Source organism: Anomaloglossus baeobatrachus, chromosome 5 (assembly GCF_048569485.1).
Source record: "Anomaloglossus baeobatrachus isolate aAnoBae1 chromosome 5, aAnoBae1.hap1, whole genome shotgun sequence".
Taxonomy (NCBI): Eukaryota; Metazoa; Chordata; class Amphibia; order Anura; family Aromobatidae; genus Anomaloglossus; species Anomaloglossus baeobatrachus.
In genome coordinates, this window is record NC_134357.1 from 304,992,219 (window position 1) to 305,016,429 (window position 24,211).

A 24,211-nucleotide genomic window follows, 5' to 3' on the forward strand; every position below is an offset into this window, starting at 1 on the left:
ATTTGGGGGAGCCCATGATTTTTAAAATCATTTAATTTTAAATAAGTAATTTAAAAAAATAGCATGAGGTGACCTCCGTTTTGAATTACCAGCCAAGGTGAAGCTGCCAGCTGCGTTCTGCAGGCTTCAGCTGTCTGCTTTACCCTAGCTGGCTACCAAATATAAGGGTGTTTTTTATGTAATTATTTATTTTGTAGCTAAATGCAAGGCTAAACTCTTTTTAGTGCCACATGAAAAGCACTAAAGGGTGCAAGCTTAGAATATGTAGTGGGTGGGATATTATCAATCTAACTATCTATCTATCTATCTATCTATCTATCTATCTATCTATCTATCTATCTATCTATCTATCTATCTATCCTATCTCTTCATCTTTCTATCTAGTTTTTGACAGTATGTAAAAGATAACATTAAAATTGTATTGCGCAAGCTTGTCTGTGGCTGTCTGTGTGTCGCATGTTTTTCTTGAACCCATTTACTTATATTGGCAAGGTACACAGCCACTCGTAACATGCTGCGATTTGCCCCTCCTGACAAATTTTGCAGAGGTAAAATTAGCAGATATACTCTGACCTATTGTTTAACATTGATGCAAGTGCAATGCAATTTTTTTAATCGCATTGCCTGGCAGATTTTATACGTCGATGTGGCTGAACCCTAAGGCTGCTTTCACGCATCCGTTTTTCGCCGTCAGGCACAATCCGGCGAATTGCGGATGAAACGGATTGGGCGTCGGATCCGTATTATTCCCCATATTCCCCATAGACACCGTCATGTTGTATAATGGAAGCCTATGGGTGCCGGATCTGTCATCATCTGGCATATGACGGAATCCAACGATGGATCGGTTTTGTTTTTTTTTCCCAATAGTTTTTATTATTTTCAAAAATAAAATCCAGACAATATCGCAGTTACATACATTATGGGGTCGATACACGAAAATTTTGATACTACACAACCTTTCAAGTCCTGGCCCCTTATCTGAATAGATTTGTATACATAAAACATATCCATACATCAAAATACATCATAACTCCCCCCTCCAAACTATTAATTTTCCTACTTTGTCACAAGTATGCAGAATTTTTATTTCGAGTGCACTATCCCTGCCACTACATTTCTTCATCCACTGTGTTGAGTGTAACTATCTGTTAGCGGACCACCGGCACCTTCAGTTTCCCAAGTGTGCCGCTTATATCCTCCAAGAGATACCACTCAGTGTATGTAAATGGCTTCATGTAATTCACTATTTCCTGGTCTGTGTGGTAGCCCAACAAGAATGCTTTCCATTTCTCTATAAACGACTTTATTCCCTTATCTTTATTTCGTTCTGCCTCCATCCAGTCTAGGTTAAGCATTGACTTGAGTTGAGTTACAATCGCGCCCACTCCCGGAATCGAGTCATTCAACCAATACCTCAAGATGTTTCTTTTGACCATGATGCATATCGAATGGAACAAAATCAGTACTGCCCTTTTTCCCTCTAACCGACTCTCCTCTATCTCTCCTACATAGTGGAATAGATATAACATGGGATTCGGGGGTAGATCCCTTTTCCATAAGTTGTTCATCATCCTTCTCACGCTGTCCCAGACTTTCCTTACTGACGTGCACTCCCATAACCCGTGAAATAAATCTGTGTCTCTCCGCTTACATTTCGGGCAGTGTATTTTCCTATCCCTCATAGCTGCCGAAATCGGTATATTAAAAGCTATGATTGCTCTATGTATAATGCGGAAGTGCGAATCTCTCCACACCTCGCTCAACACACTCTTCCTCAAGGTCTTCCACCCACCAAGTATTTTCTCTCCTGTGTCCTCATCTGCAATTCCCAATTGCCTTACCCATCCACCAAAAATTTGATTAGGTTCCTTCTGAATAAACACCTCTCTGACGGATCCGTTTTTTTGAACTGCGTATGCTCAGTATCACAACAGATCCATCAAAAACGGAAAGAACGCATAGAAAAAACTGATGCGACAGATCTGTTTTTTCGCCATATCCGTCGCATCAGTTTTTCCTCTGGATTGTTCCTTACGGCAAAAACCGGATGTGTGAAAGCAGCCTTATACTGAGTAAATCTTTAGTTTTCTTGTATAAATCCGTTTTTCTATTGTAGAGAGATCCATAGTTGTTGTAAAGGCAGTAGGCGGGCATTTCCCTTAAGCTCTGCTGCTTCTCTACCTCTTTGATGCCCACTGACTGCCTCCTGTCTCTGACAGGTGACTCATGTTTCAGTGACCTATCAGTCAGAGACAGGAGACAGGCAGTGGGCAGGGAATATGGAGAGAAGCAGGAGAGCTGTAAGTGCAGGGCCCGCCCACTGCACTTACCACTCATTTGCATACATTTTCAACTATGGATTTCTCTAAAACAGCATCACAGATTTCTACAATAAAATTAAGGATTTACTCAGCATTAAAGTGACTTTACGTACATGCCACTTTTTTAAGATTTAAAAAGCTGATGACAGGTTTCCTTTAAAATCATTTTTATAATTGGATTTCATTAATTAAAAAAAAAGATTTTACAGGTCTTTTTTTCCCCTACACATTACCAGCTTCTGAAAGAGATAGAGAAGTTGTCCCCTTTAAGAAAATCTTAGTCTTCCAGCTGCCTTTTGTTATTAAAAAAGCAAACCATGCTTTACTCACCGTCTCCATGTCCAGCGCTGCAACCAATGCCAAATACCAGTAACAGCAATGGCAACTCAGCGCCACACCCGGGGATGGTGAGCAAAGTGTGGCGTTCTTATTTTCTATAACACACTATGCACGGTGGACTAAAATTTTCCCTTCACCACGACAGCACCCAATAGAGAGGGTTCACCCACCCCAAATGACAGGAAACCTACAGCTTTTAAAAAGGTTGAGCCTCTCTATACACTTCAGTGGTTTCCTGTCCTTTGAGGAGGAAGTGTACAGCACCCGGCGTTGCCGGGGGAAGATAGAAGACTAACCTTATTGCCACCTCCAGGGAGGGGTGAGAGCCGTGCAGACCCCTAGCAGTATCTGGAAAGAGGAGCACGGCCTGGTTTGGCATCAGTGTCTCCTGAGAACCTGAGGGCCAAAGTGGCAGGCAGCTGAGGAGGCTTCCAATAGCGTGTGGAACCACTTAGGAACCTGGCGCTGTCTGCAGGCAGGTTGGTGACCCGGACCGGATGTGAGACGCTTCCAACTTCCGATGATATCACGGGGGTGGGCAACCGCCTCATATTCAAAATTCCTGAAGGAGGAATTGTGCCTTGCCTACATGGAGCAGCCTGTGGAGAAGTGGAAGTGACTGCACCTCCGGCTCTAGTATTCTGGCTCCGTCCTGGGGGTTCCATGCTGCAGTTGTCACTGATGATTGTCTGCATGTCTGTTCTGTTTTGTCTAGGACAAGCCTAAGAAATCACAGTCCAAGACAAAACATAGGGAATGCGCCCTTTGCAGAACTAAACTGGCCTCTACCCATATTAAAAGGTTATGTCAGGTCTGCACAGACAAGGCAATGTCAGAAGAGTCCCCATCTCACTTAGAAAATTTGAAATCCCTAATTAAGGATGAGGTAAAGAAATCTTTTGAGGGAGGTTATGCTGGGCACCTCTTCAGGGAGACAGATGGCCATGGGAGACTCCAGCCCAGAAAATGAGGGTGAAGATGGAGAATTAGATAGATTTTACTCTTCATCCTTATCATCCTTAGACATTGAGGGAGGGCAGCCATGCTTCCCGATAGAAGCTATGGGAAGGCTGGTAAAGGCGGTGAGGGCTACTATGAGAATTGAGGATGTCACAGAGCCCAGATCCATTCAGGACATAGTGTTTGGTGGGCTGGAGGCACGAAAACACAAATGCTTCCCAGTCCACAAAAACATCACGGCTTTAATCAAGCGAGAATGGAAGAGACCGGATAAAAAAAGCCTTCATTCCAAAAGAGATGAAAAGAAAATATCCATTCAATTTGGCAGAGTCAGAAGTGTGGGACAAAGTTCCAAAGATAGACGCCACCGTCTCCAAGGAATCCAGGAGTACGGCTCCTCCATTTGATGACGCGGTATTACTCAAAGATGCCTTATAGTAAAGCAGATAGTTTCTTGAAAATAACTTGAGAATATGGGGCAGCAGCTTTCAAACCCAACATTGCAGCCACATGCACTGCTAGATCACTGAGCGTATGGTTTGGTCAGCTGGAGACTCAGATAAAGGACAAGTGCCCAAGAGACCAGCTACTGTCCAGTCTCTCGGTTATTAGTAAAGCGGCATATTTTCTGGCTGATGCATCAGCGGATGCTATGAGGCTCACTGCGGACTTGTTTCCTTTCAAATTCTGCCAGGAAAGCCTTATGGTTGAAGAACTGGAGGGGAGACTTCCATGCAAAGTCAAGGCTCTGTGGGATCCTGTGCGAAGGAGAACTCTTCTTTGGAAAAGGCCTGCATGAGATACTGGAGAAGGCATCCGATTCCAAGAAGGATTTCCCAAAGTCTAACCTTCCAGACTTTAGAAGATCATTTAATGCTGGCAGGAGAAATAAGCATTCCAGAGATCTGAAAAGGGGAATTCAGAACTGGAAGGACGGACCCAGAAAAAAGGAATCCAGGATGAAAGGTGTTCTTTCCAGGGCCTTCAGAAAACCCAGAAGACAATGTCGCCAGGGCCCAAGTAGGTGGGAGACTGTTGAGGTTCCTTCCTGCCTGAGAGAAGAATCAGTGAGCTGTTGGATTATGGGCACGGTAGGCGAGGAGTTGAAGCTCGAGTTTACAGTCCCTACCCCAGGCAGGTTTATGACCACAAAGTCCCTAAGCTTGAGAGGGGCCAGCAAGCCTTGTAAGACAAAGTGAGTTCCTTCTAACAGAAAGGTGTGCTCACCCAGGTTCCGCAAGGAGAAGAGGGGAAAGGTTTTTACAGCCCACTCTTAGTAAAAAAGCCAGATTCATCCTTCAGAACCATCATAAATTTAAAGGGTCTAAATCAATTTATAATACAGAAACATTTCAGAATGGAGACAGTAGCCACGGCAATTAGACTTCTATATCCATATTGTTTCTGCAACTATAGACCTCAAGGATGCCTATTATCATGTGTCTATTTTCAGGGACACAGCGGTTTCTCAGGGTAGCAGTACATATTCAGGGTCAGCTTTCCCATCTGCAGTATTGAGCCCTACCTTTCAGTCTCTCAATGACTCCAAGAATATTTACAAAGCTGGTGGCAGAAATGTCAGCACACATCAGGGAGAAGGATATCCTTTTCATACCCTATCTAGATGACTTCTTAGTAATAGGGAGATCACAATCAGGCTGCAGGGAGGCGATACCTCAGGTCTCAGATATTTTAGCAGAGCTGAGCTGGCTTATAAATACAGAAAAATCCAACCTTGACTCCAAAAAAATACAAGTCTTCCTAGGCATTCTCTTGGATTCCAGACAAAAATCGTTCCTTCCAGAAGAAAAAATTGGAAGACTAGAGGAATTAGTACGGAACCTGATAATTGAGGCAGTTACCATTCTCAAGAGAGTAATGTCAGCCCCCCTCGGATCCCTAATATCCTGTATTCCTGTGGTTATCTGAGCCAGAAGCCATTTTCGCAAGCTTCAATGGGAGATCTTAAGGGAAATGGAGGTCAGCGACAGGCTGGACAGAAAGATTTCCATCTACCAGTCTACTAGGGACACTACGTTGGTGAATGGAAAGAGACGACCTCTGCAGAGGCGTACCATGGAAGATAGAGAATCCAGTTATCATAACAATGGATGGAAGCCTCTAGGCGTGGAGTGCTCACACTGGAAAGAAAATTCTTCAGGGCGAATGGTCAAAGGAATTAAAAAAGAATCATCAAACCTGAGAGAGCTCTCGGGCCTTAAAGATGGCGCTCGAGGGAGCTTTGTGGCAGGGCACCATGTAAAGGTCCTGGCGGACAATATAACAGCGGTAACCTACCTAAACAAGCAGGGAGGCACAAGGTCCAGGAAGCATATGGCAGTGGCAGAGGAGATTCTAGTCCTGGCCAAGTCAAACTTTCTCTCATTGTCTGCAGATTTTCTGAAAGGCAGAGAAAACTTGAGAGCAGACTTCCTCAGCTGTCTCGAGCTGAGTCAGGACGACTGGTCTCTAAATCCAGAAATATTCGACAGGATCGCTCTCAGGTGGGGCAGGCCAATTATAGATCTGTTTGCCAATCGGTCAACAGGAAAACCAGGATGTTTTTTTCTCTAATCCCAGGGGAACTCCCTCATGGTATAGATGCCCTACTCCAAAACTGGTCAGGGGGTCTAGTCTATGCCATTACTCCTATCTCACTTATCCCAGTTAGCCTAAGGAAAATTTGGATGAACCGGGTGGAAGTTGTTCTTATAGCCCCCTTTTGGCCCAGAAGGTTTTGGTTCACAGGGCTTCACCTAAAGTCAATAGAGGACTCATGTGTCCTTCTGGAAGTCCCGGTTTCTCACCCCTTCTGTAGGAACTCCAGGATAGCAGGCCAAGGTACTAGCATTCTCTCTAACGGATTGATTCCTGAGAAGTCTAAAAACTTTCTTCAGACCATTCCATAAGTATAAGTAGTGATTTCTTTCTTACTCCCTATTAGTAAGGTTATCAAGCTATCTGAAAAGCCCCTAGATCTTAAGAGCTGCTGTTCAAACGCCACGCTGTCAAATGAAGACTTTTCAGATTGAGATGCTGGACAGGACCCTGGGATACTAAGCCCGGGTTGAGTTTAAGTACACTCAAGGTCCACATCTCTGCATTGGGGGTCCTCTTTCACTGTAGGATTGCAGATCACCCATGGTTGTTAAGGTGTGTAAAGGCAGTGGGTTGATCTAAATCAATACTGCAACCCCGTGTACCTCCATGGGATCTAAATCTAGTTTTGAGAGCTTTAACCAGGCCCCCCTTTGAAACCCCTGTCAGAATGCACAGTTAGGACACAAACACCTCAAGACCGCACTTTTGGCAGCTCTTACATCGGCTAGAAGGATAGGGCTGCTACAGGTTATCTCAATGAACCAGCCCTTTACAAAGATACTTTCGGATAGGGTAATTCATAGATTAGATTCAGCCTTTTTACCAAAGGTAGTTTCTAGGTTTCACCGGTCCCAAGAGATAGTGCTTCCTTTCTTTTGTGATAACCCCAGGAATGAGAAGGAGAGGGCGTTTCACACCCTGGATGTTAGGAGATGCCTGATACAATACCTAGAGGTGAACAGAGATTTTAGAAAAGCTACCGCCCTTTTTGTTCTTTTTCAGGGTCCCGGTAGAGGCCAGCCAGCATCAAAAGGGTCCCTAGCCAGATGGGTCAAAGAGAGGATCATTCTGGCATACAGAGCTGGGGATTAGGATCCTCCCTTGGGCTTAAGGGCTCACTTCACCAGGGCCATCTCCACTTCTTGGGTTGAAAAAGCCAACGCCTTTCTCGAGCAGATCTGTAAAGCCGCCATATGATCTTCACCATCTACATTTTTTAAGCACTATAGGTTGGATCTTGGTGCTAGTGATCTTTCTTTTGGGAGAAAGGTATTACAGGCGGTAGTAGGGGATTCCTTGATAATCTCTCCTGGGTGCTGTCGTGGAAATGGGAAAAATCGGTATTACTTACCGGTAATTAGATTTTCCAGAGCCACGACAGCACCTTGTTTTCCCTTCTCTATTTCTGTTCTTACCTACTTTTGGTGTTGGTCTTTTGTCAATAGTGTGGAGGATTTTCCTTTTGTCCATGGGTGTCGCAAGAAAAAATATGTTGGAAGTATTGTAAAGTAATACCAATTTTTCTTAAAGGGGACAACCTCATTAATGAAGAATGTGTTAGTTCTTCTGACAGTGCGCTTGTAACTCTTTTATCTTTCTTTTTCTGAGCATCTCTCATTTGATTTATGACCTCATCAAAGTTCAGCTACACTTTGATGTGGTTTGTGATAAAAAAGAGAGAGACATCGGAACACAAAGGCGTAAAAGTCAAATGGTTTAACATTTTGAAAAAATGATTTTTAACCCAAAAGACATTCACTTTTTTAAGTGCCTACAAAGATGTCCATATCTTTTCAGATAATGCTTGGCCTCGCTCTTAGGCCCCCTTCACACGTCAGTGTTTCTGGTACGTATGTGCTTTTTTTTATACGTACCAGAATCACTGACATACGCAGACACATTATAATCAATGGGTCTGCTCACACATCAGTGATTTTTCACTGAACGTGTCTCCGTGCAGCGTACATGCGTGTCCGTGATTCCGCACGGAGACAAGTCCGTTTTTTTCTGGCATCACTGATGACCCACGGACCACAGTATGTTGTGATCCATGTGTGATCCGTGTAACACGTACCAGAAAAACACTGACATGTTAAATAATAAATATTTTCAACTAACCTTTTCAGCGATTCGCTGTGCAGCCTCCGCTCTCTGCAGCTCCTGCCCGGCTTATGAATATTCATGAAAGCAGGAACAGCCTACCCGGAAGTAGCTGCAGAGAGCGGTGGGCGGATGCTGCAGAGCCGAGGAGTTCAGCACCATGGACAGCAGTAGTGAAGGCAGGTGAGTAATGTCTATTTGCAATCACAGATCACGGATTGCACATGGACAACCCACGTGTGCCGTGAATCACGGAACACAGAGGGACATGTGCGTGATTTACACGTCAGTGAAGAACGTCCGTGTTTTTCACTGACATGTGAAGGGAGTCTTAAAAGAATTTTCTTTTGTTAGTATTCTTACACATGAGATGTAACAAGTTGTCTTTTTAATGACCTATTTTTGCATACATTGCTTAACATGTGATGGATGGAGGGAATATGCAGCTCCGAGTGAGGAGTGCAGGGGATACTTTTGTTTAAAAAAACATGTAGTTGAAAAGCTTATTCTTCATGAATTAGGAAATTTAATACAATAGTAGAAGCTCAGAAAATTCATATTTCGAGGTTGATATGACAATTGCGGCTGTGTAAAATGCATCAGGTCAATTTGTCAGAAGCCTTATAAATAAATAAGTCAGGAAAATGTAACCACATGTTCTTCACTGACAAAAATTGCTGGGCATAATACATATGTCAATCCCTTTCCTGACATCATCTTTACATCTTTCTGCGTTTCGTTAATTACAGAGTATAAACTTTTTGACAGCATGCAATTTTAATTTAAGAAGAAGTCCCCACATCAGTCAATTATAGGCTCGTAAATAGCACTTGAAATTACAGAGTTGATTAAAATAGAAATCTTAATGGCATGATATGCGGAGGGTTATTTATCATCTAACATTTAGACTTTATCTTTCAAGATTTTAAAAACATAACAAGGTCAAAATTAGCTCTGGTTACTTCCTATACAGATTAGGCCAATCTCACCCCTTTAAGAGTGCAACCACTGAGTGAATGTACTTGTAAGTAGAAGTTGCATGTCACAAGGGAACTGTGAACTTTAAAGATGTATCTATGCAAGTTATCTTATTTGAAGGTTATAACCCATATTTAAGTGCTCATTTACAGTGGGGAAAATAAGTATTTGATACGCTGAAAGAATGGAGAGGTCTGTAATGTTTATCTTAGGTACAATTCAACTGTGACAGAATAAAAATCCAGAAAATCACATCATATAATTTTTAAATAATTAATTTGTATTTTATTGCATGAAATAAGTATTTGATCACCTACCAACCAGCGAGAATTCTGACTTTCACAGACCTGTAATTTTTCTTTAAGGAGCCCTCCTACTCTGCACTCATTACCTTTATTAAAGGGAATCTGTCAGCAGTTTCTGCAATGTAATCTGAAGACAGTATGCTGCAAGAGTTAAAACAGAGAATTCAGCCTGGCAGTTCTTATCTCAAAGTCTGCTTTTTGTTTACCTGCAATGTTAGTTTAAGCCATTAGTGGGTCTGAGCAGCACAAGATGTAGTCCAACTCCGCCCCTTCTGTGATTAGCAGCTTCTGTCTATGGAAATGTACACTAAAAGCCTTGTGTGGGAGGGGACAGCTCCCAGAGCTCTGCTACATGCAAAATCTAAAATCTTTCACTTTGTCAGAATGGCTGCAGCCACTAATCTAAGTGATACATCATTGAACTCAGGGCCTCTTTGCCTACATCATGCTACTCTCAGATGAGGTAGCAAAAAGTTGCTGACAGATTCCCTTTAATTGCACCTGTTTGTATAAAAGACACCTGTCAACACACTCAACCAATCATACTCCAACCTCTCCACTATGTCGAAGACCAAAGATCTGTCTAAGGACACCAGATACAACATTGTACACCTGCACAAAGTGGGGGTGGTCTACAGAACAATAGGCAAGCAGCTTGGTGAGAAGGGAAGAACTGTTGGCAGAATTATTAGAAAATTGAAGAAACACCAGATGACTGTCAATCTTACTCTGTCTGGGGCTCCATGCAATGGAGTAATGTCATGGGCTAAGAATGATGGTCATGGGGTAAGGATGATTCTGATGGGGTAAGATCATGGGGTAAGAATCATTCGGCAAGGTCAGAAATCAGCTCAGAACTACACAAGAAGACATAGTCAATCACTTGAATAGAGCTGGGACCACAGTCTCAAAGATTACTGGGAGTAACACACTACGCCATCATGGATTAAAATTCTGCAGGCCACGGAAGGTCCCCCTGCTCACGCCAGCACATGTCCAGGCCCATTTGAAGTCCGCCAGTGACCATGTTGATAATCCTGAGGAGGCATGTGGTCAGATGAGACTAAACTAGAACTTTTTGGTATCAACTCCTCTCACCATGTTTGGATAAAGAAGAAAGATTAGTACAATCTCAAGAAAAACGTCCGAACCATGAAGCATGGAAGTGAAAACATCGTACTTTGGGAGTGATTTTCTGCAAAAGCGACAGGATGACTGCAGCATATTGAATGGAGTATGGATGGGGTCATGTATCTCCAGATTTTGGCCAATAACCTCCTCGATTTTTGCCAACAATGACTCGAAACACACAGCCAGGGCAACTAAGGAGTGGCTCCGTGAAAAGCATTTCAATGTCCCGTAGTGGCCTAGCCGGTCTCCAGACCTGAACCGACTAGAAAATCTTTGGAGGGAGCTGAAACTCAATATTACCCAGCGGCAGCCCCGAAACCTGAAAGATCTGGAGAAGGTTTGTATAGAGGAGTGAGCCAAAATCTCTGCTGCAAAACTTGGTCAAGTATTACAGGAAATGACTGACCTCTGTAATTGCAAACAAAGGTTTCTGTACCAAATATTAAAATATTCTAGATTTCTATTGTATCAAATACTTCTTTTATGCAATAAAATGCAAATTAATTATTGAAAAATCATACAATGTGATTTTCTGGAGTTTTTTGTGGATTCTTCTATCACAGTTGAAGTGTACCTATGATAAAAATTATAGACCTCTCCATTCTTTGTAGGTGGGAAAACTTGCAAAGTCTGCTGTGTATCAAATACTTATTTTCCTCACTGTACATTGGTTAAAACGACCACGATCTGCTATGTATTTGCCTGTTCATGGTTCTATATTAGCCTCTTTAGGCCAACCAGGACCTGATGTGCATAAAACTTTCATTATGAACCCTACAAACAAATTCTGTACAACTACACCATTGAAATAAAAAGTTGTAATTTATTGAAATACAATTGACATATAAAAGTGCTAAAAAGTGGGAAATCAGCAGGTGGTACCACACAAATGGGGACTACTGGCAGAAGGTATGTAATACAAACATAATGAGTAGTGATCGGCGAACCCTGACTGTAAAAGTCCAGATCCGCATGGGTTACTTAGCATGATCAGAGCAGAGTTTTCAGTGAATTATCCAGTTTCGGCCACCCAGTTATTTAAAAATAAATAGGGATAGAGCAAGCAAGTTATACTTACCAGTCTCCCGCTCGGTTGTAATACTACATCATTAACCTCAAGCTTATGACTGCTTCCCCCACCCACCGGCAGTCCCGGTGTCTTTGATTGGTTGCAGTCAGACCACGCCTCAGCCTGTGTGACACCGTGACTGACTGCTTGCAATTACAGATGTTGTGTTTCCCTAGTGTGGTGTAAAAATGAATATATAAAAAAAACTGGCTTAGGGTCACACCATTTTATAATACCCAGCACAGATAAAGCATACAGCTACAGGCTGCAGCCTCCAGCCATTTGCTTATATTGGCTGTGTATCAAAATTAAAGGGACCCCAAATGTTTTTTTTTTTTTTAATTAAACAAATAATTTAAAAAAATGGCGTGCATTCCCTCAATTTTGATACCCAGCCATAATAAAACTGACAGCTGGGGGTTGGTATTCTCAGGCTGGAAAGACCCATTGTTATTGGGCCCTCCCCAGCCTAAAAATAGCAGCCTACTACCGCCCAGAATTGTTGCATCCATTAGAAGCAACAATCCCAGAACTTTACTCAGCTCATTCTGATTGCCCTGGTGCAGTGGCAAAAGGGGTAATAAGGGGTTAATGACAGCTCTCATCTGCCACTAAGCCCTAGATTAGTAATGGGAGGGGTCTATGAGGCCCCCCTCCCCTGGTTACTAATCTGTAAATAAAAAGAAATAAACACAAACAGAAAAAACTTTATTTGATATAAAATACAAAAAAAACACCCTCTAATCCCAAACACCCAGTAATGACGCGTAATCTATATGAGGTCCCATAATGATCTCGGTTCTGCTACGTACATACCGGAGTCACAGTGCGCAGGCACAGAACATGTCCACACGCTGTGGCTTCAGGCAGAGACTGAGCTGCAGCGATGAGTGTGAACTGTAAGAAAGCAAATCATCAGTAAGAGATTATTGGGGAATAGCTATAAAAATACAAGATAAATGAACGTTATGGCTGGAGCATGAAGGAGCCTCTACCTTTATATATCTAGTCTACTTGTCAATGTTTAAAGCCTTCAAAAAAATGTATTGTGTTACATTGCAATAGAAGCTAATGAAAAACAAAAAAAAATTAAAGTCTCTGAAATTTTTTCTTCTTATCATATAGGGACGTCCAAGCAGCAGAAAACTGAAGGGCAAAGATGACAAAAAAATATTAAAGCCAACGGCCATCTGGAAAGAGAACAAGGAATTGGTTTCCTCTGGAGAAAGTTTTGACATTACTCCTCCAGAGTCTCGGCTCTCCCATGTGGATCCAGTTATACAAGAAAAATATAAGGAAAATCTATATACTGTGGTGTGTATTTATAAAATTGTGAACAGTCCTGTCATTGTATACGGTGAAGGGACAGATGCAGTTGAAAAGGGACTAATAACACACATTAGTCAATTTATTCATACGTTTCCAGGAGTAATAACAGAGGAATGGCCAAACACAGAGTTTTAAAGGGATTGACCAGGTTTGAGAGAAAAGTCTGTAGTCATTCCATGCGTCTTCTGAATCATGACCGCAGGTGGTTCACAAACTGTCATGATTTCCTGGTACTGCCGGTGTGAGCGATCAGTCACATGACCAGGTGTGCATTTTCATACATGCGGTCATGTGCCGGCTTGATGGAGCACTATCCTGATGAACAGTTATTTAGAGTTATTCAGTCCCAGTTTGAGCCCAGTGTGCTGCCTTTACGTGCACGGAAATGCTACACATGGCCTGCCAGCCTGAGAACACTCATGGAGGAGAGTATAAGTGAGCAAATGCCACCGGCCCGGGCACCGCTCTGAATAACTGCATATCAGGATAGTGCTTGAACTATGGACACCGCCTCAACCATGGACATAACTCTATTTATTAGTGGACACCGCATGAATCACAGAGGGATTGTTTGGACCTTAAAAAGGTTGGCCACTACTTTAACATTAATGGCCTATCCTTAGGATAGGTCATTAAGGTCTGATGATAAGGAATAACGTTTGGAACACCATTCTAAGGGGTGCTTCACACACAGCGAGCTCACTGCCGAGATCGCTGCTGAGTCACGCTTTTTGTGACGCAGCAGTGACCTCATTAGCGATCTCGCTGTGTGTGACACTGAGCAGCGATCTGGCCCCTGCTGCGAGATCGCTGCTCGTTACACACAGCCCTGGTTCGTTTTCTTCAAAGGCGCTCTCCCACTGTGACACACAGATCGCTGTGTGTGACAGCGAGAGAGCGACAAATGAAGCGAGCACGGAGCAGGAGCCGGCGTCTGACAGCTGAGGTAAGCTTGTAACCAAGATAAACATCGGGTAACCAAGGTGGTTACCCGATATTTACGTTAGTTACCAGCCTCTGCAGCTCTCACGCTGCCTGTGCTGCCGGCTCCGGCTCTCTGCACATGTAGCTGCTGTACAGATCGGGTTAATTAACCCGATGTGTATTGTAGCTAGGAGAGCAAGGAGCCAGCGCTAAGCAGTGTGCGCGGCTCCCTGCTCTCTGCACATGTAGCTGCATTACACATCGGGTTAATTAACCCGATGTGTACTGTAGCTAGGAGAGCAAGGAGCCAGCGCTCAGTGTGCGCGGCTCCCTGCTCCCTGCACACACAGCTAAGCGGTGTGCGCTGGTAACTAATGTAAACATCGGGTAACCATACCCGATGTTTACATTAGTTACCAGTCTCCGCAGCTTCCAGACGGCGGCTCCGTGCAAGCGCAGTGTCGCTTGCACGTCGCTGCTGGCTGGGGGCTGTTCACTGGTCGCTGGTGAGATCTGCCTGTTTGACAGCTCACCAGCGACCATGTAGCGATGCAGCAGCGATCCTGACCAGGTCAGATCGCTGGTCGGATCGCTGCTGCATCGCTAAGTGTGAAGGTACCCTAAGTCTGAACTGGGTGCAAAAACCTAAAAAAACATCACTATGGGGAGATAAGGTATGCACACCAGTGACTATGTAAGGGGAATACATGAAATAGCAGAAACTGCTGTGTGAATACTGACTTGAAAAATCCAATAGCTATATGTAAGAGTGAAAATGTGAAAAATGGAATCTGCATTACTGCCATGAACATATGAATCAAGAGAAATTTAGCTACTGAATTGATCAATGCAATAGAGCCCCAACACTACGCCAAAGTATTTCTCTACGTTGGGGTCCCTAGCTTGTGTGTGTCCTCTCATGCAGTTAAAAAAAAACTTACCGTGTATGGGAAGCTGAGACCCAGGCTATTTATGCGTATGATATGGATTGGCAATAGGTGTGGTTGGGGAGGGTTCACAAACGAAGTCTTTTTTAGGTTTTTGCACCCAGTTCAGACTTAGAATGGTGTTCCAAACGTTATTCCTTATTGTTAGTAGTTTTTCGTTTGTGAACCCTCCCCAACCACACCTATTGCCAATCCATATCATACGCATATATAGCCTGGGTCTCAGCTTCCCATACACGGTAAGTTTTTTAATTGCATGAGAGGACACACACAAGCTAGGGACCCCAACGTAGAGAAATACTTTGGCGTAGTGTTGGGGCTCGATTGCATTGATCAATTCAGTAGCTAAATTTCTCTTGATTCATATGTTCATGGCAGTAATGCAGATTCCATTTTCACATTTTCACTCTTACATATAGCTATTGGATTTTTCAAGTCAGTATTCACACAGCAGTTTCTGCTATTTCATGTATTCCCCTTACATAGTCACTGGTGTGCATACCTTATCTCCCCATATTAAGGTCTGATGGGCTGGGGTCCTCGACCCTGTACCCCGCTGATCAGCTGCCCTCGGTGGCGCCAGCAGCAACAGGCGGTTGGAAATGCCCAGTTCCGGAGCTGCCCTATCAACTGATAGCAGCTGGGTACTGCACATCCACCTCCCATTCAAATCAATAGGAGGCAGATGTGCAATACCCTCCCGCCACCGCTATCAGATGATGAAGCAGCTCCGGAACTGAGCATTTCCTGCCGGCACAGAGAACAGATGATCGGCAGGGTGTGACCGCAGCCATTGACATTGATGGCCTATCCTAAAGGGTAGCTTTACACGCTGCGACATCGCCAGCGATAGCTAGCGATGTCGTGCACGATAGCACTTGCCCCCGTCGTTCGTGCGACGTTTGGTGATTGCTGCCGTAGCGAACATTATCGCTACGGCAGCGTCACACGCAGATACCTTTTCAGCGACGTCGCTGTGACCGCCGAACAATCCCTCCTTCAAGGGGGAGATGCATTCGGCGTCATAGCGACGTCACTGCGTCGTCACTAAGCGGCCGCCCAATAGCAGAGGAGGGGAGGAGATGAGCGGCCGGAACATGCCGCCCACCTCCTTCCTTCCTCATTGCCGGTGGACGCAGGTAGGATGATGTTCATTGGTTGTTCCTACGGTATCACACGTAGCGATGTGTGGTGCCGCAGGAACGGCGAACAACCTCGCTACTGACCAGACACCGATTTTTGGTAAATGAACGACGTGTTACAAACCAACGATTTTTAACTCTTTTGCGATCATTTAAGGTCGCTCCTAGGTGTCACACGCTGCGATGTCGCTAACGACGCCGGATGTGCGTCACAAACACCGCAATCCCGACGATATATCGTTAGCGATGTTGCAGCGTGTAAATGGCCCATAAGGATAGGCCATCAATGTTAAAGTAGAGGCTAACCCCTTTAATATTGGATTATCAGGTACCCTACACTACGGACTTGGTTACACATTACAATATTCACTCCGCCACATTGCAATTACGGATAACCTTGTCAAGCCGCCATATGAGTCTTTTAAGTGCGGTATATTTATATGAATATTACTCTCATTAGAGTCTGTTTTAATGTTTGATGTAATACATAGCATGTAAGGTGAATTTACCCTACAGTCTACGTTACATTTATTCTAATTGAACACAAATTGACTGATTATTTTTTTATATAAAAATACCGTTTATAAAAAATTATAGAAAAATCTAAAAAAAAAGTTAGTTAAAAATAAAGAAATTAAAAAATTACCACATCCGCAAAAGTCCAATCTATCAAGATACAAAATTATTTAACGTTTATAATGAGAATTTCCCAAATAGTAATACAGCAGGAAAACCTGTGCATGGTACCTACATGGCACACTCAAAAATACTTGCAAAAAACAGGAGAACAACAAGAGTGTAGTGCAAAATTGAAATATTTATTACAAAACAGCTGGCACAAGGTAAAAGTCGGCAGCAGACTACACCGGGTGTGTATATGGCAACAGTATAATGTTGTGAAGCACATAATAAATAAAGCATGGCAGGGGAGTACTACACAAACATAACCCATGAGCATAGGTATATTAAAATATAAAATATATTTAAAGTATATTAAAATATAGCAATTTACAGAGAGGTAGTACTAGCAGATGCCAGGTTACATCATATATAATAGTCAGTAATCATTGGTAAACCAAGGTGACACATGATATTAGCAGCAGAAAAGACCACAGATTGTGAACAGCATATTCAAGAACATAGAAGGAAGCATACCCATAATAAATACACAACCGGGCAGAGAGCAGCAGAGAGGTCCCCCTGGAACAAGGACCCCGACGTACGTTTCACGATCACGAGGTATCAGATCATTTCATCAGGGGGAAAGAAGATGGAACGCCATACAGAAGCAATCTGCTTTTAAACATGGTGCTCGGTCGCTCCAGCTGCTCCACCCCCACAGCGTCAGCGCGGGTGCACCAATCGCAGCCGGTTGTCCGGACGTCATCAGCGGTCAATGCCCCAAAATGGTAGCGTGCATGCGTGAAAGTGGGGACGCGTCACCCAAAATCCATGCATGCGCGCAAGCGATAATGACGCCGACAACGCCGGGCCAGTATACAGAGTGATGCAGCCACGCAGTGAAGAAAGGGGAGGAGGAGCGGGAGCGAACAGATACGACACAACCATAGATGAGCCAGATAAACATGAGCATAGGTAGAAAAAGTCATGATGCCATAATGTAAAATCACACAGTCTTCAGTAATCTGCTTCAAAAGCATCCCAAATGCAGCTCACGAGAAGTATAACAGATAAATGGTATGTCCATACAAATCAGCCGATGCCATGAGGTATAAGTTGCAGAGTGCCAGAAAAAGAAGAAGATAAATGTATCTAAAATTTAAAAAGATAAACAAAAATATATATGATTAAAAACAAGGCACAAAAAACCAGGGAGATAACAAGGAGAAGACGCCTTGTTATCTCCCTGTTTTTTTGTTGAAACAGTTGTATAGCAGATAAAACAGTGATTTTATTAAAATGACAGAAAACAGGTCAGTAAGTGACACATCTCTGGAATCAGGGTCTCTGCCCCTACATTACACAACAGAACCCTAGGGACATATTACACTTCAACAATGCTTCTATCAGAATTCTATCCCTTTTAGATTCCACTGAGGTTAAAATACTTTTTCAGTAGTTTCAGTCCTTCTGTAAAGTTTCCAGTGACTTGATTGATATGCTTTACCGCTCTGCACTGAGACGATTATTCTTAATTTATTCTATATCTTTCCACATGAACATAAAAATCCCCAGGACTTTCCCCGCTCACTATATTGAAGTTTCATAGTGTCTATCATCCCTGACTCATTTTCTAGGTGAAATCATTTCTGCCCTTTCTCTGTCTTTTTGATCTGATCATTATTGCTGACTTAATTGCCTGATGTGAATAGATTTTTGTAGTTAGCACATATAGGCTAATTTCTTCCAGATATCATCCCTATGTAACATGTACATGGAGTCATTATCCCTTTGCACTCTATGATACTGTCTTGAGGCCTTGGCTTCATACTTCTTTCCTCCTTCTCGCACTGCCAAATGTGCACCATTGACTCTTAAGGCCATGTCACACACAGAGATAAATCTGTGGCAGATCTGTGGTTGCAGTGAAATTGTGGACAATCAGTGCCAGGTTTGTGGCTGTGTACAAATGGAACAATATGTCCATGATTTCACTGCAACCACAGATCTGCCAAAGATTTATCTCTGTGTGTGACGGGGCCTTTAGAGTATGTGCACACAACGCATTTTTCTTGTGTCAAATCCACTGATTTTTTTTCAAGAGGAAGGCTCTTCAGGAAACACTGGTGTTTTTCCCCCCGAAGCATCGTTTAAGGTTTTTTGTCGTTTGATTAGTACTTCTTTGATATTTTTGACCAACGGTGTTTTTTTAGTGTTTTTCTATTTTTTTTTATTATATCCATTCAACAATGAAGAAACATTTGTAGTTTTTAAGCAAAAACACTGGCAAAATGTTGAAAAAGCCATCTTATGAGCCTTCCCATTGCCTTCTGTTATACAGTAGAGGACATCTTCAGAGTGGTAAACCCCTGAATTATGGTCAGCTCACTTCTTTTAACCAATCTGTCTCTTTGAGCGATTTTTAACCACTTCAGGTTTCCAAAAGACTGAAACTATGAACAGCAAGTAGTTTTTACATAGAAACCCGTATTTTAATTATTTTGAGCGTTTTGATGTTTTTCAGGTAAATTTTGGTGCAGACTCAGTTGAAAAATAACATTGTGTGCACATACCGTTGTAGATTTGGTTGCAAACATTTCTGCACCAAATCTGCATCACCTGGCAGATTGTGGAAAAAACTGGGAAAAAAACACTTGTTTTTGCCATGATTTGTTGCAGTTTTTTTAAGGTTTTTATTTATCTTCTGTATTTTAGATGTATGGGATCCTGGAAACTATGGCAGAAAATCTGGTTGTTTGTGCAGAAGACTTGAAGATGGTTAAATCACCGTCTAAAACAGTTAATCAAGACGCATCAGAAGGCTGGGAGTTTATTTGTGCTCAGTAGTGTGTTTTGTTCTGCAGCAGAAGTTTCACTTAATTAACTTTGTACTTATTAATAAAGGAATATAATTTAAGTATTGGTTGCTTGCAATTACGTTTTCATGCTTCCTTCTTTTCTTAGATTCCATTTTGGCTCATATTGGAATTAATTAAAATAAATATATATGTGGAAAAATCTGTGTTTACCAAAAGATTATCATATACCTCCCCACTTTCCTGTGTCTGTAACAACTGGCTGCAGCAGGAACCTCCCCCAAGACACAGCAATTTATATATTGTTTAAGTTTGTTTTTATGGTGTTCATCATAGTGGCTCAGTAGTTTGCACTGTTGCTTTGCAGCGCACTGGGGTTCTGGGTTCAAATTCCACCAAGGACAACATCTGCAAGAAGTTTGTATGTTCTCCCCATGTTTGCGTGGGTTTCTTCTGGGTTGTCTGGTTTCCTCCCACGCTTCAAAACATAATGATAGGGAATTTAGTTTGTGAATCTCAATGGGTAAGTGATGACAATTGTAAGGAAAAAGCAAAAAAAACATTTTTGCAAAAACAAGTCACTCACTTGGTGGTAATGCTTCTCTGCTCAGTCTCAGGATGTGGCCAGTGTTCACATGAGCATGCAAATATACACTGTGTGCAGAATTATTAGGCAAATGAGTATTTTGATCACATGATACTTGTTATACATGTTGTCCTACTCAAAGCTGTATAGGCTTGAGGGCCAACTACCAATTAAGTAAATCAGGTGATGTGCATCTCTGTAATGAGGAGGGGTGTGGTGTAATGACATCAACACCCTATATAAGGTGTGCTTAATTAGGCAACTTCCTTTCCTTTGGCAAAATGGGTCAGAAGAGAGATTTGATGGGCTCTGAAAATTCCAAAATTGTGAAATGTCTTGCAGAGGGATTAAAATTGCCAAACTTTTGAACCGTTTCATGGCAAATAGCCAACAGGGTCACAAGAAGCGTGTTGGGTAAAAAAGGCGCAAAATAACTGCCCATGAATTGAGGAAAATCAAGTGTGAAGCTGCCAAGTTGCTATTTGCCACCAGTTTGAACATATTTCAGAGCTGCAACGTTACTGGAGTATCAAAAAGCACAAGGTGTACCATACTCAGGGACATGGCCAAGGTAAGGAAGGCTGAAAAACGACCACCTTTGAACAAGAAACATAAGATAAAACGTCAAGACTAGGCCAAAAAATATCTTAAGACTGATTTTTCAAAGGTTTTATGGACTGATGAAATGAGAGTGACTCTTGATGGGCAAGATGGATGGGCCAGAGGCTGGATCAGTAAAGGGCAGAGAGCTCCACTGTGACTCAGACGCCAGCAAGGTGGAGGTGGGGTACTGGTATGGGCTGGTATCATCAAAGGTGAACTTGTGGGGCCTTTTCGGGTTGTTGATGGAGTGCAGCTCAATTCCCAGACCTACTGCCAGTTTCTGGTAGACAACTTCTTCCAGCAGTGGTACAGGAAGAAGTCGGTATCGTTCAAGAAAAACATGATTTTCACGCAGGACAATGCTCCATCACATGCATCCAACTACTCCACAGCTTGGCTGGCCAGTAAAGGTCTAGAAGATGAAAAAATAATGAATGGCCCCCTTGTTCACCTGATCTGAACCTCATAAAGAACCTGTGGTCCCTCATAAAATGTAAGATCTATAGGGAAGGAAAACAGTACACCTCTCGGAAACAGTGTCTGGGAGGCTGTGGTGGCTGCTGCACGCAATGTTGATCGTAAACAGATCAAGCAACTGACAGAATCTATGGATGGGTAGGCTGTTGAGTGTCATCATAAAGAAAGGTGGCTATATTGGTCAATAATATTTTTGGGTTTTGTTTTTGCATGTCAGAAATGTTTATCTCTAAATTTTGTGCAGTTATATTGGTTTACCTTGGTGAAAATAAACAAGTGAGATGGGAATATATTTGTTTTTTTATTAAGTTGCCTAATAATTCTGCACAGTAATAGTTACCTGCACAAACAGATATCCTCCTAAGATAGCCAAATCTAAAAAAAAAACACTCCAACTTCCAAAAATATTACGCTTTGATATTTATGAGCCTTTTGGGTTGATTGAGAACATAGTTGTTTATCAATAATAAAAAAAACCCTCTAAAATACAACTTGACTAATAATTCTGCACACAGTGTAGATGATTGAGTTCGGCAATTGACTAAAACAATCAACTAATTTGAAATGCATAAAAATGTTTGGTGCTCAAAGACAGAAGGACCAAGTGAGGTGAGGTGATACCAGTATTGAGGTTTACATTTTAATGGTTTTTATAATTTACTAGTAATTACACCAGGCCTGCACAACACACAGCTCGTGGGCCTCATGCGGCCTGCTGAAGGATATCATGTGGCACGCGGGCAATTGGGAGACTCCGGTTCTCTTGTCCTGTATTAAGCTGTATCTGCAGCTTTCATACGTGAATACAGTTGAATAGTACAGCGCCTGAACTAGGGGAGATCAGAGCAGAGCTGAACTCGCCATCTTCAACCCCAGCGTGCAGCAGTGTGATTAAGTCATGATGCTGTTACCTCATCACACTGCTGCCATAGCCACGCAGACAGGGGAGCCAAAGATTACATATAGTATTACAATAGGGGTTAGGGAGTGTTGCAGGGCATGGGGGAACATTATGGAGAATTTCTTGGTATGAGGGAACATTATGGAGAGGTGAAGGGTATGGGGGAACATTATGGAGATGTGCAGGGTGTGGTTGAACATTATGAAGAGGTGCAGTGCGTGGGGGACATTATGGAGAAGGGCAAGGCATGGGAGAACATTATGGCGCAGTGCAAGGAATGTGGGAACATTATGGAGAGGTGCAGAGTGCGGGGAAAATTGTAGAAAGGTGCAGGACGTCAGGGAACATGGATAGTTGCAGGGTGTGGGGGACGTTATGGAGAGGTGCAGGTTGTGGGGGGACATTATGCAGCGGTACAGGGCATGGGGGAACATTATAGATAGATGCAGGGTGTGGGTGAACATTATGGAGAGGTGCAGTGCATGGGGGAAATTATGGAGCATGCAGGGTGTGGAGAACATTATGAAGAGGTGCATGGTGTGGGGCACATTATGGAGAGGTGCAGGGTATGATGGATATTATGCAGTGGGGCAGTGTGTGGGGGAACATTATGGAGAGGCGCAGTCTGGGTGGAACATTATGGAGAGGAGCAATGTGGGGGACATTATAGAGAGGAGCAGTGTTGGGGAACATTATGGAGAGGGGTAGTGTGGGGCAGATATTTTGTGCAGGCAGGATAGTGAGGTTCAATTATTTATTCAGGGGCGCAGCATGGGAGATATATTTATTTATGAGGCAGTATAATAATACTTTAATTTTTTAAAGCACCATGATGGAAAGGAGATGGAGAACGGGGAAGTCTGAAGAGATGAGCTATGGGACGGAAATCTTATGGTGTTGTCAAACAGAGTTTTGCACAAAACTCGCCGATTGTCATGGCGGTGTCAGGACCTGTTCACATTGCAGAGTCTGACATTCTTTCCGTTAGTTTTTCTTGTGTTTGTGAACAACTGAGGCAGACCTGGGTTTCGATCTGCTGTCTGCTAATTTATAGACAGGCTAGCAAAAGTTAACTTCTCCCAGCCTGCTTGTTAGGCTTCTTTGATCATATGATGTAAGGAAGAAAAATCACTTCTGCTCCTCTCATTTTTAGGTAGTAGGAAATCTAGCTATGCCAACTATAGTTTATGCTGTGTTGGTCTGTGAATTTTGGTGCTCCAGACTTGCTGGAAAAGAGTTGCTTTGTGCTTGGTGGTGTTGTGGAGTTACCCATCGTCTTGTTTCCACCCTGTTCTTCTTTTCCTCCTAATCACTTATTGTCTTGTACCTCTTTGTGTGTGTGCTGTTTGATAGAGTTTTGGTTTCCCCTGTTTGTCTATTTTTGTAAGTTAAATCACACTCCTGTCCTGGCCACCCCTGGGTGAGGGGATATAATATCAGGGCTGGTCAGGAGCAGGGCCAGGAAGGAGACTCAGACATCCCCACCATTATGGGGTATCTTTGAGAATAGGGATAGTACAGGGCTCCCTAGTCTGAGGGGCCTCGCTTTTCTGCTACCCCAATAGTCCCTAGTGACAGACATCTGTGCTCTGAAGATAAAAGGGATGGAAATTACTCTAATCCAAGAAGGTATCACCTATAAGGTACCTGGGTATAAATGTTCATCTGTAATACTACGTCTCATCGGTACTATGGTTCGTGTATGGTCCACAGTCTGATAATGGATGGAAGCAATAACTTCCCCTATTATCTCCTTATCATTGTTAAGGACATACTGGGAGTTGCAGGTTCATTTGATACAATTGCACATGGGGCTGATCTGGAACTGCAGTTGATTCCTGCACTAAATTTGGTGATATATTCCTGTACTGATGGTAGTTCTCATCATATAGCAATGCATAACTTGCTTCATGTTAAAACTGAAAAAGCCTTAAAACTTAGTTTTGAGATAATGAGGAAGATTTAGTTGAGTTTCTGATTTTTTTGGGAGCAGAAATTCTTCAAATCCTATTGAAATACTCATAACTTGGTTCTGATGATGTATTATTGTACTGTCGA

At 42.8% G+C, this 24,211-nt stretch overlaps 1 protein-coding gene across 1 annotated transcript in view; it reads left to right on the top strand.

Moving 5' to 3' along the window:
• MYCBPAP (MYCBP associated protein) overlaps window positions 1-19,693 on the top strand; it is a 110,003-nt gene extending 90,310 nt beyond the window's left edge. Inside the window, exons 18-19 of the mRNA XM_075347506.1 lie at window positions 12,933-13,121; window positions 19,486-19,693. Of these exons, the coding sequence (XP_075203621.1) occupies window positions 12,933-13,121; window positions 19,486-19,617 (321 nt within the window). The 3' untranslated portion in view covers window positions 19,618-19,693. The remainder of the gene's footprint in view (window positions 1-12,932; window positions 13,122-19,485) is intronic.
• The last annotated feature ends 4,518 nt before the right edge of the window (window positions 19,694-24,211 follow it).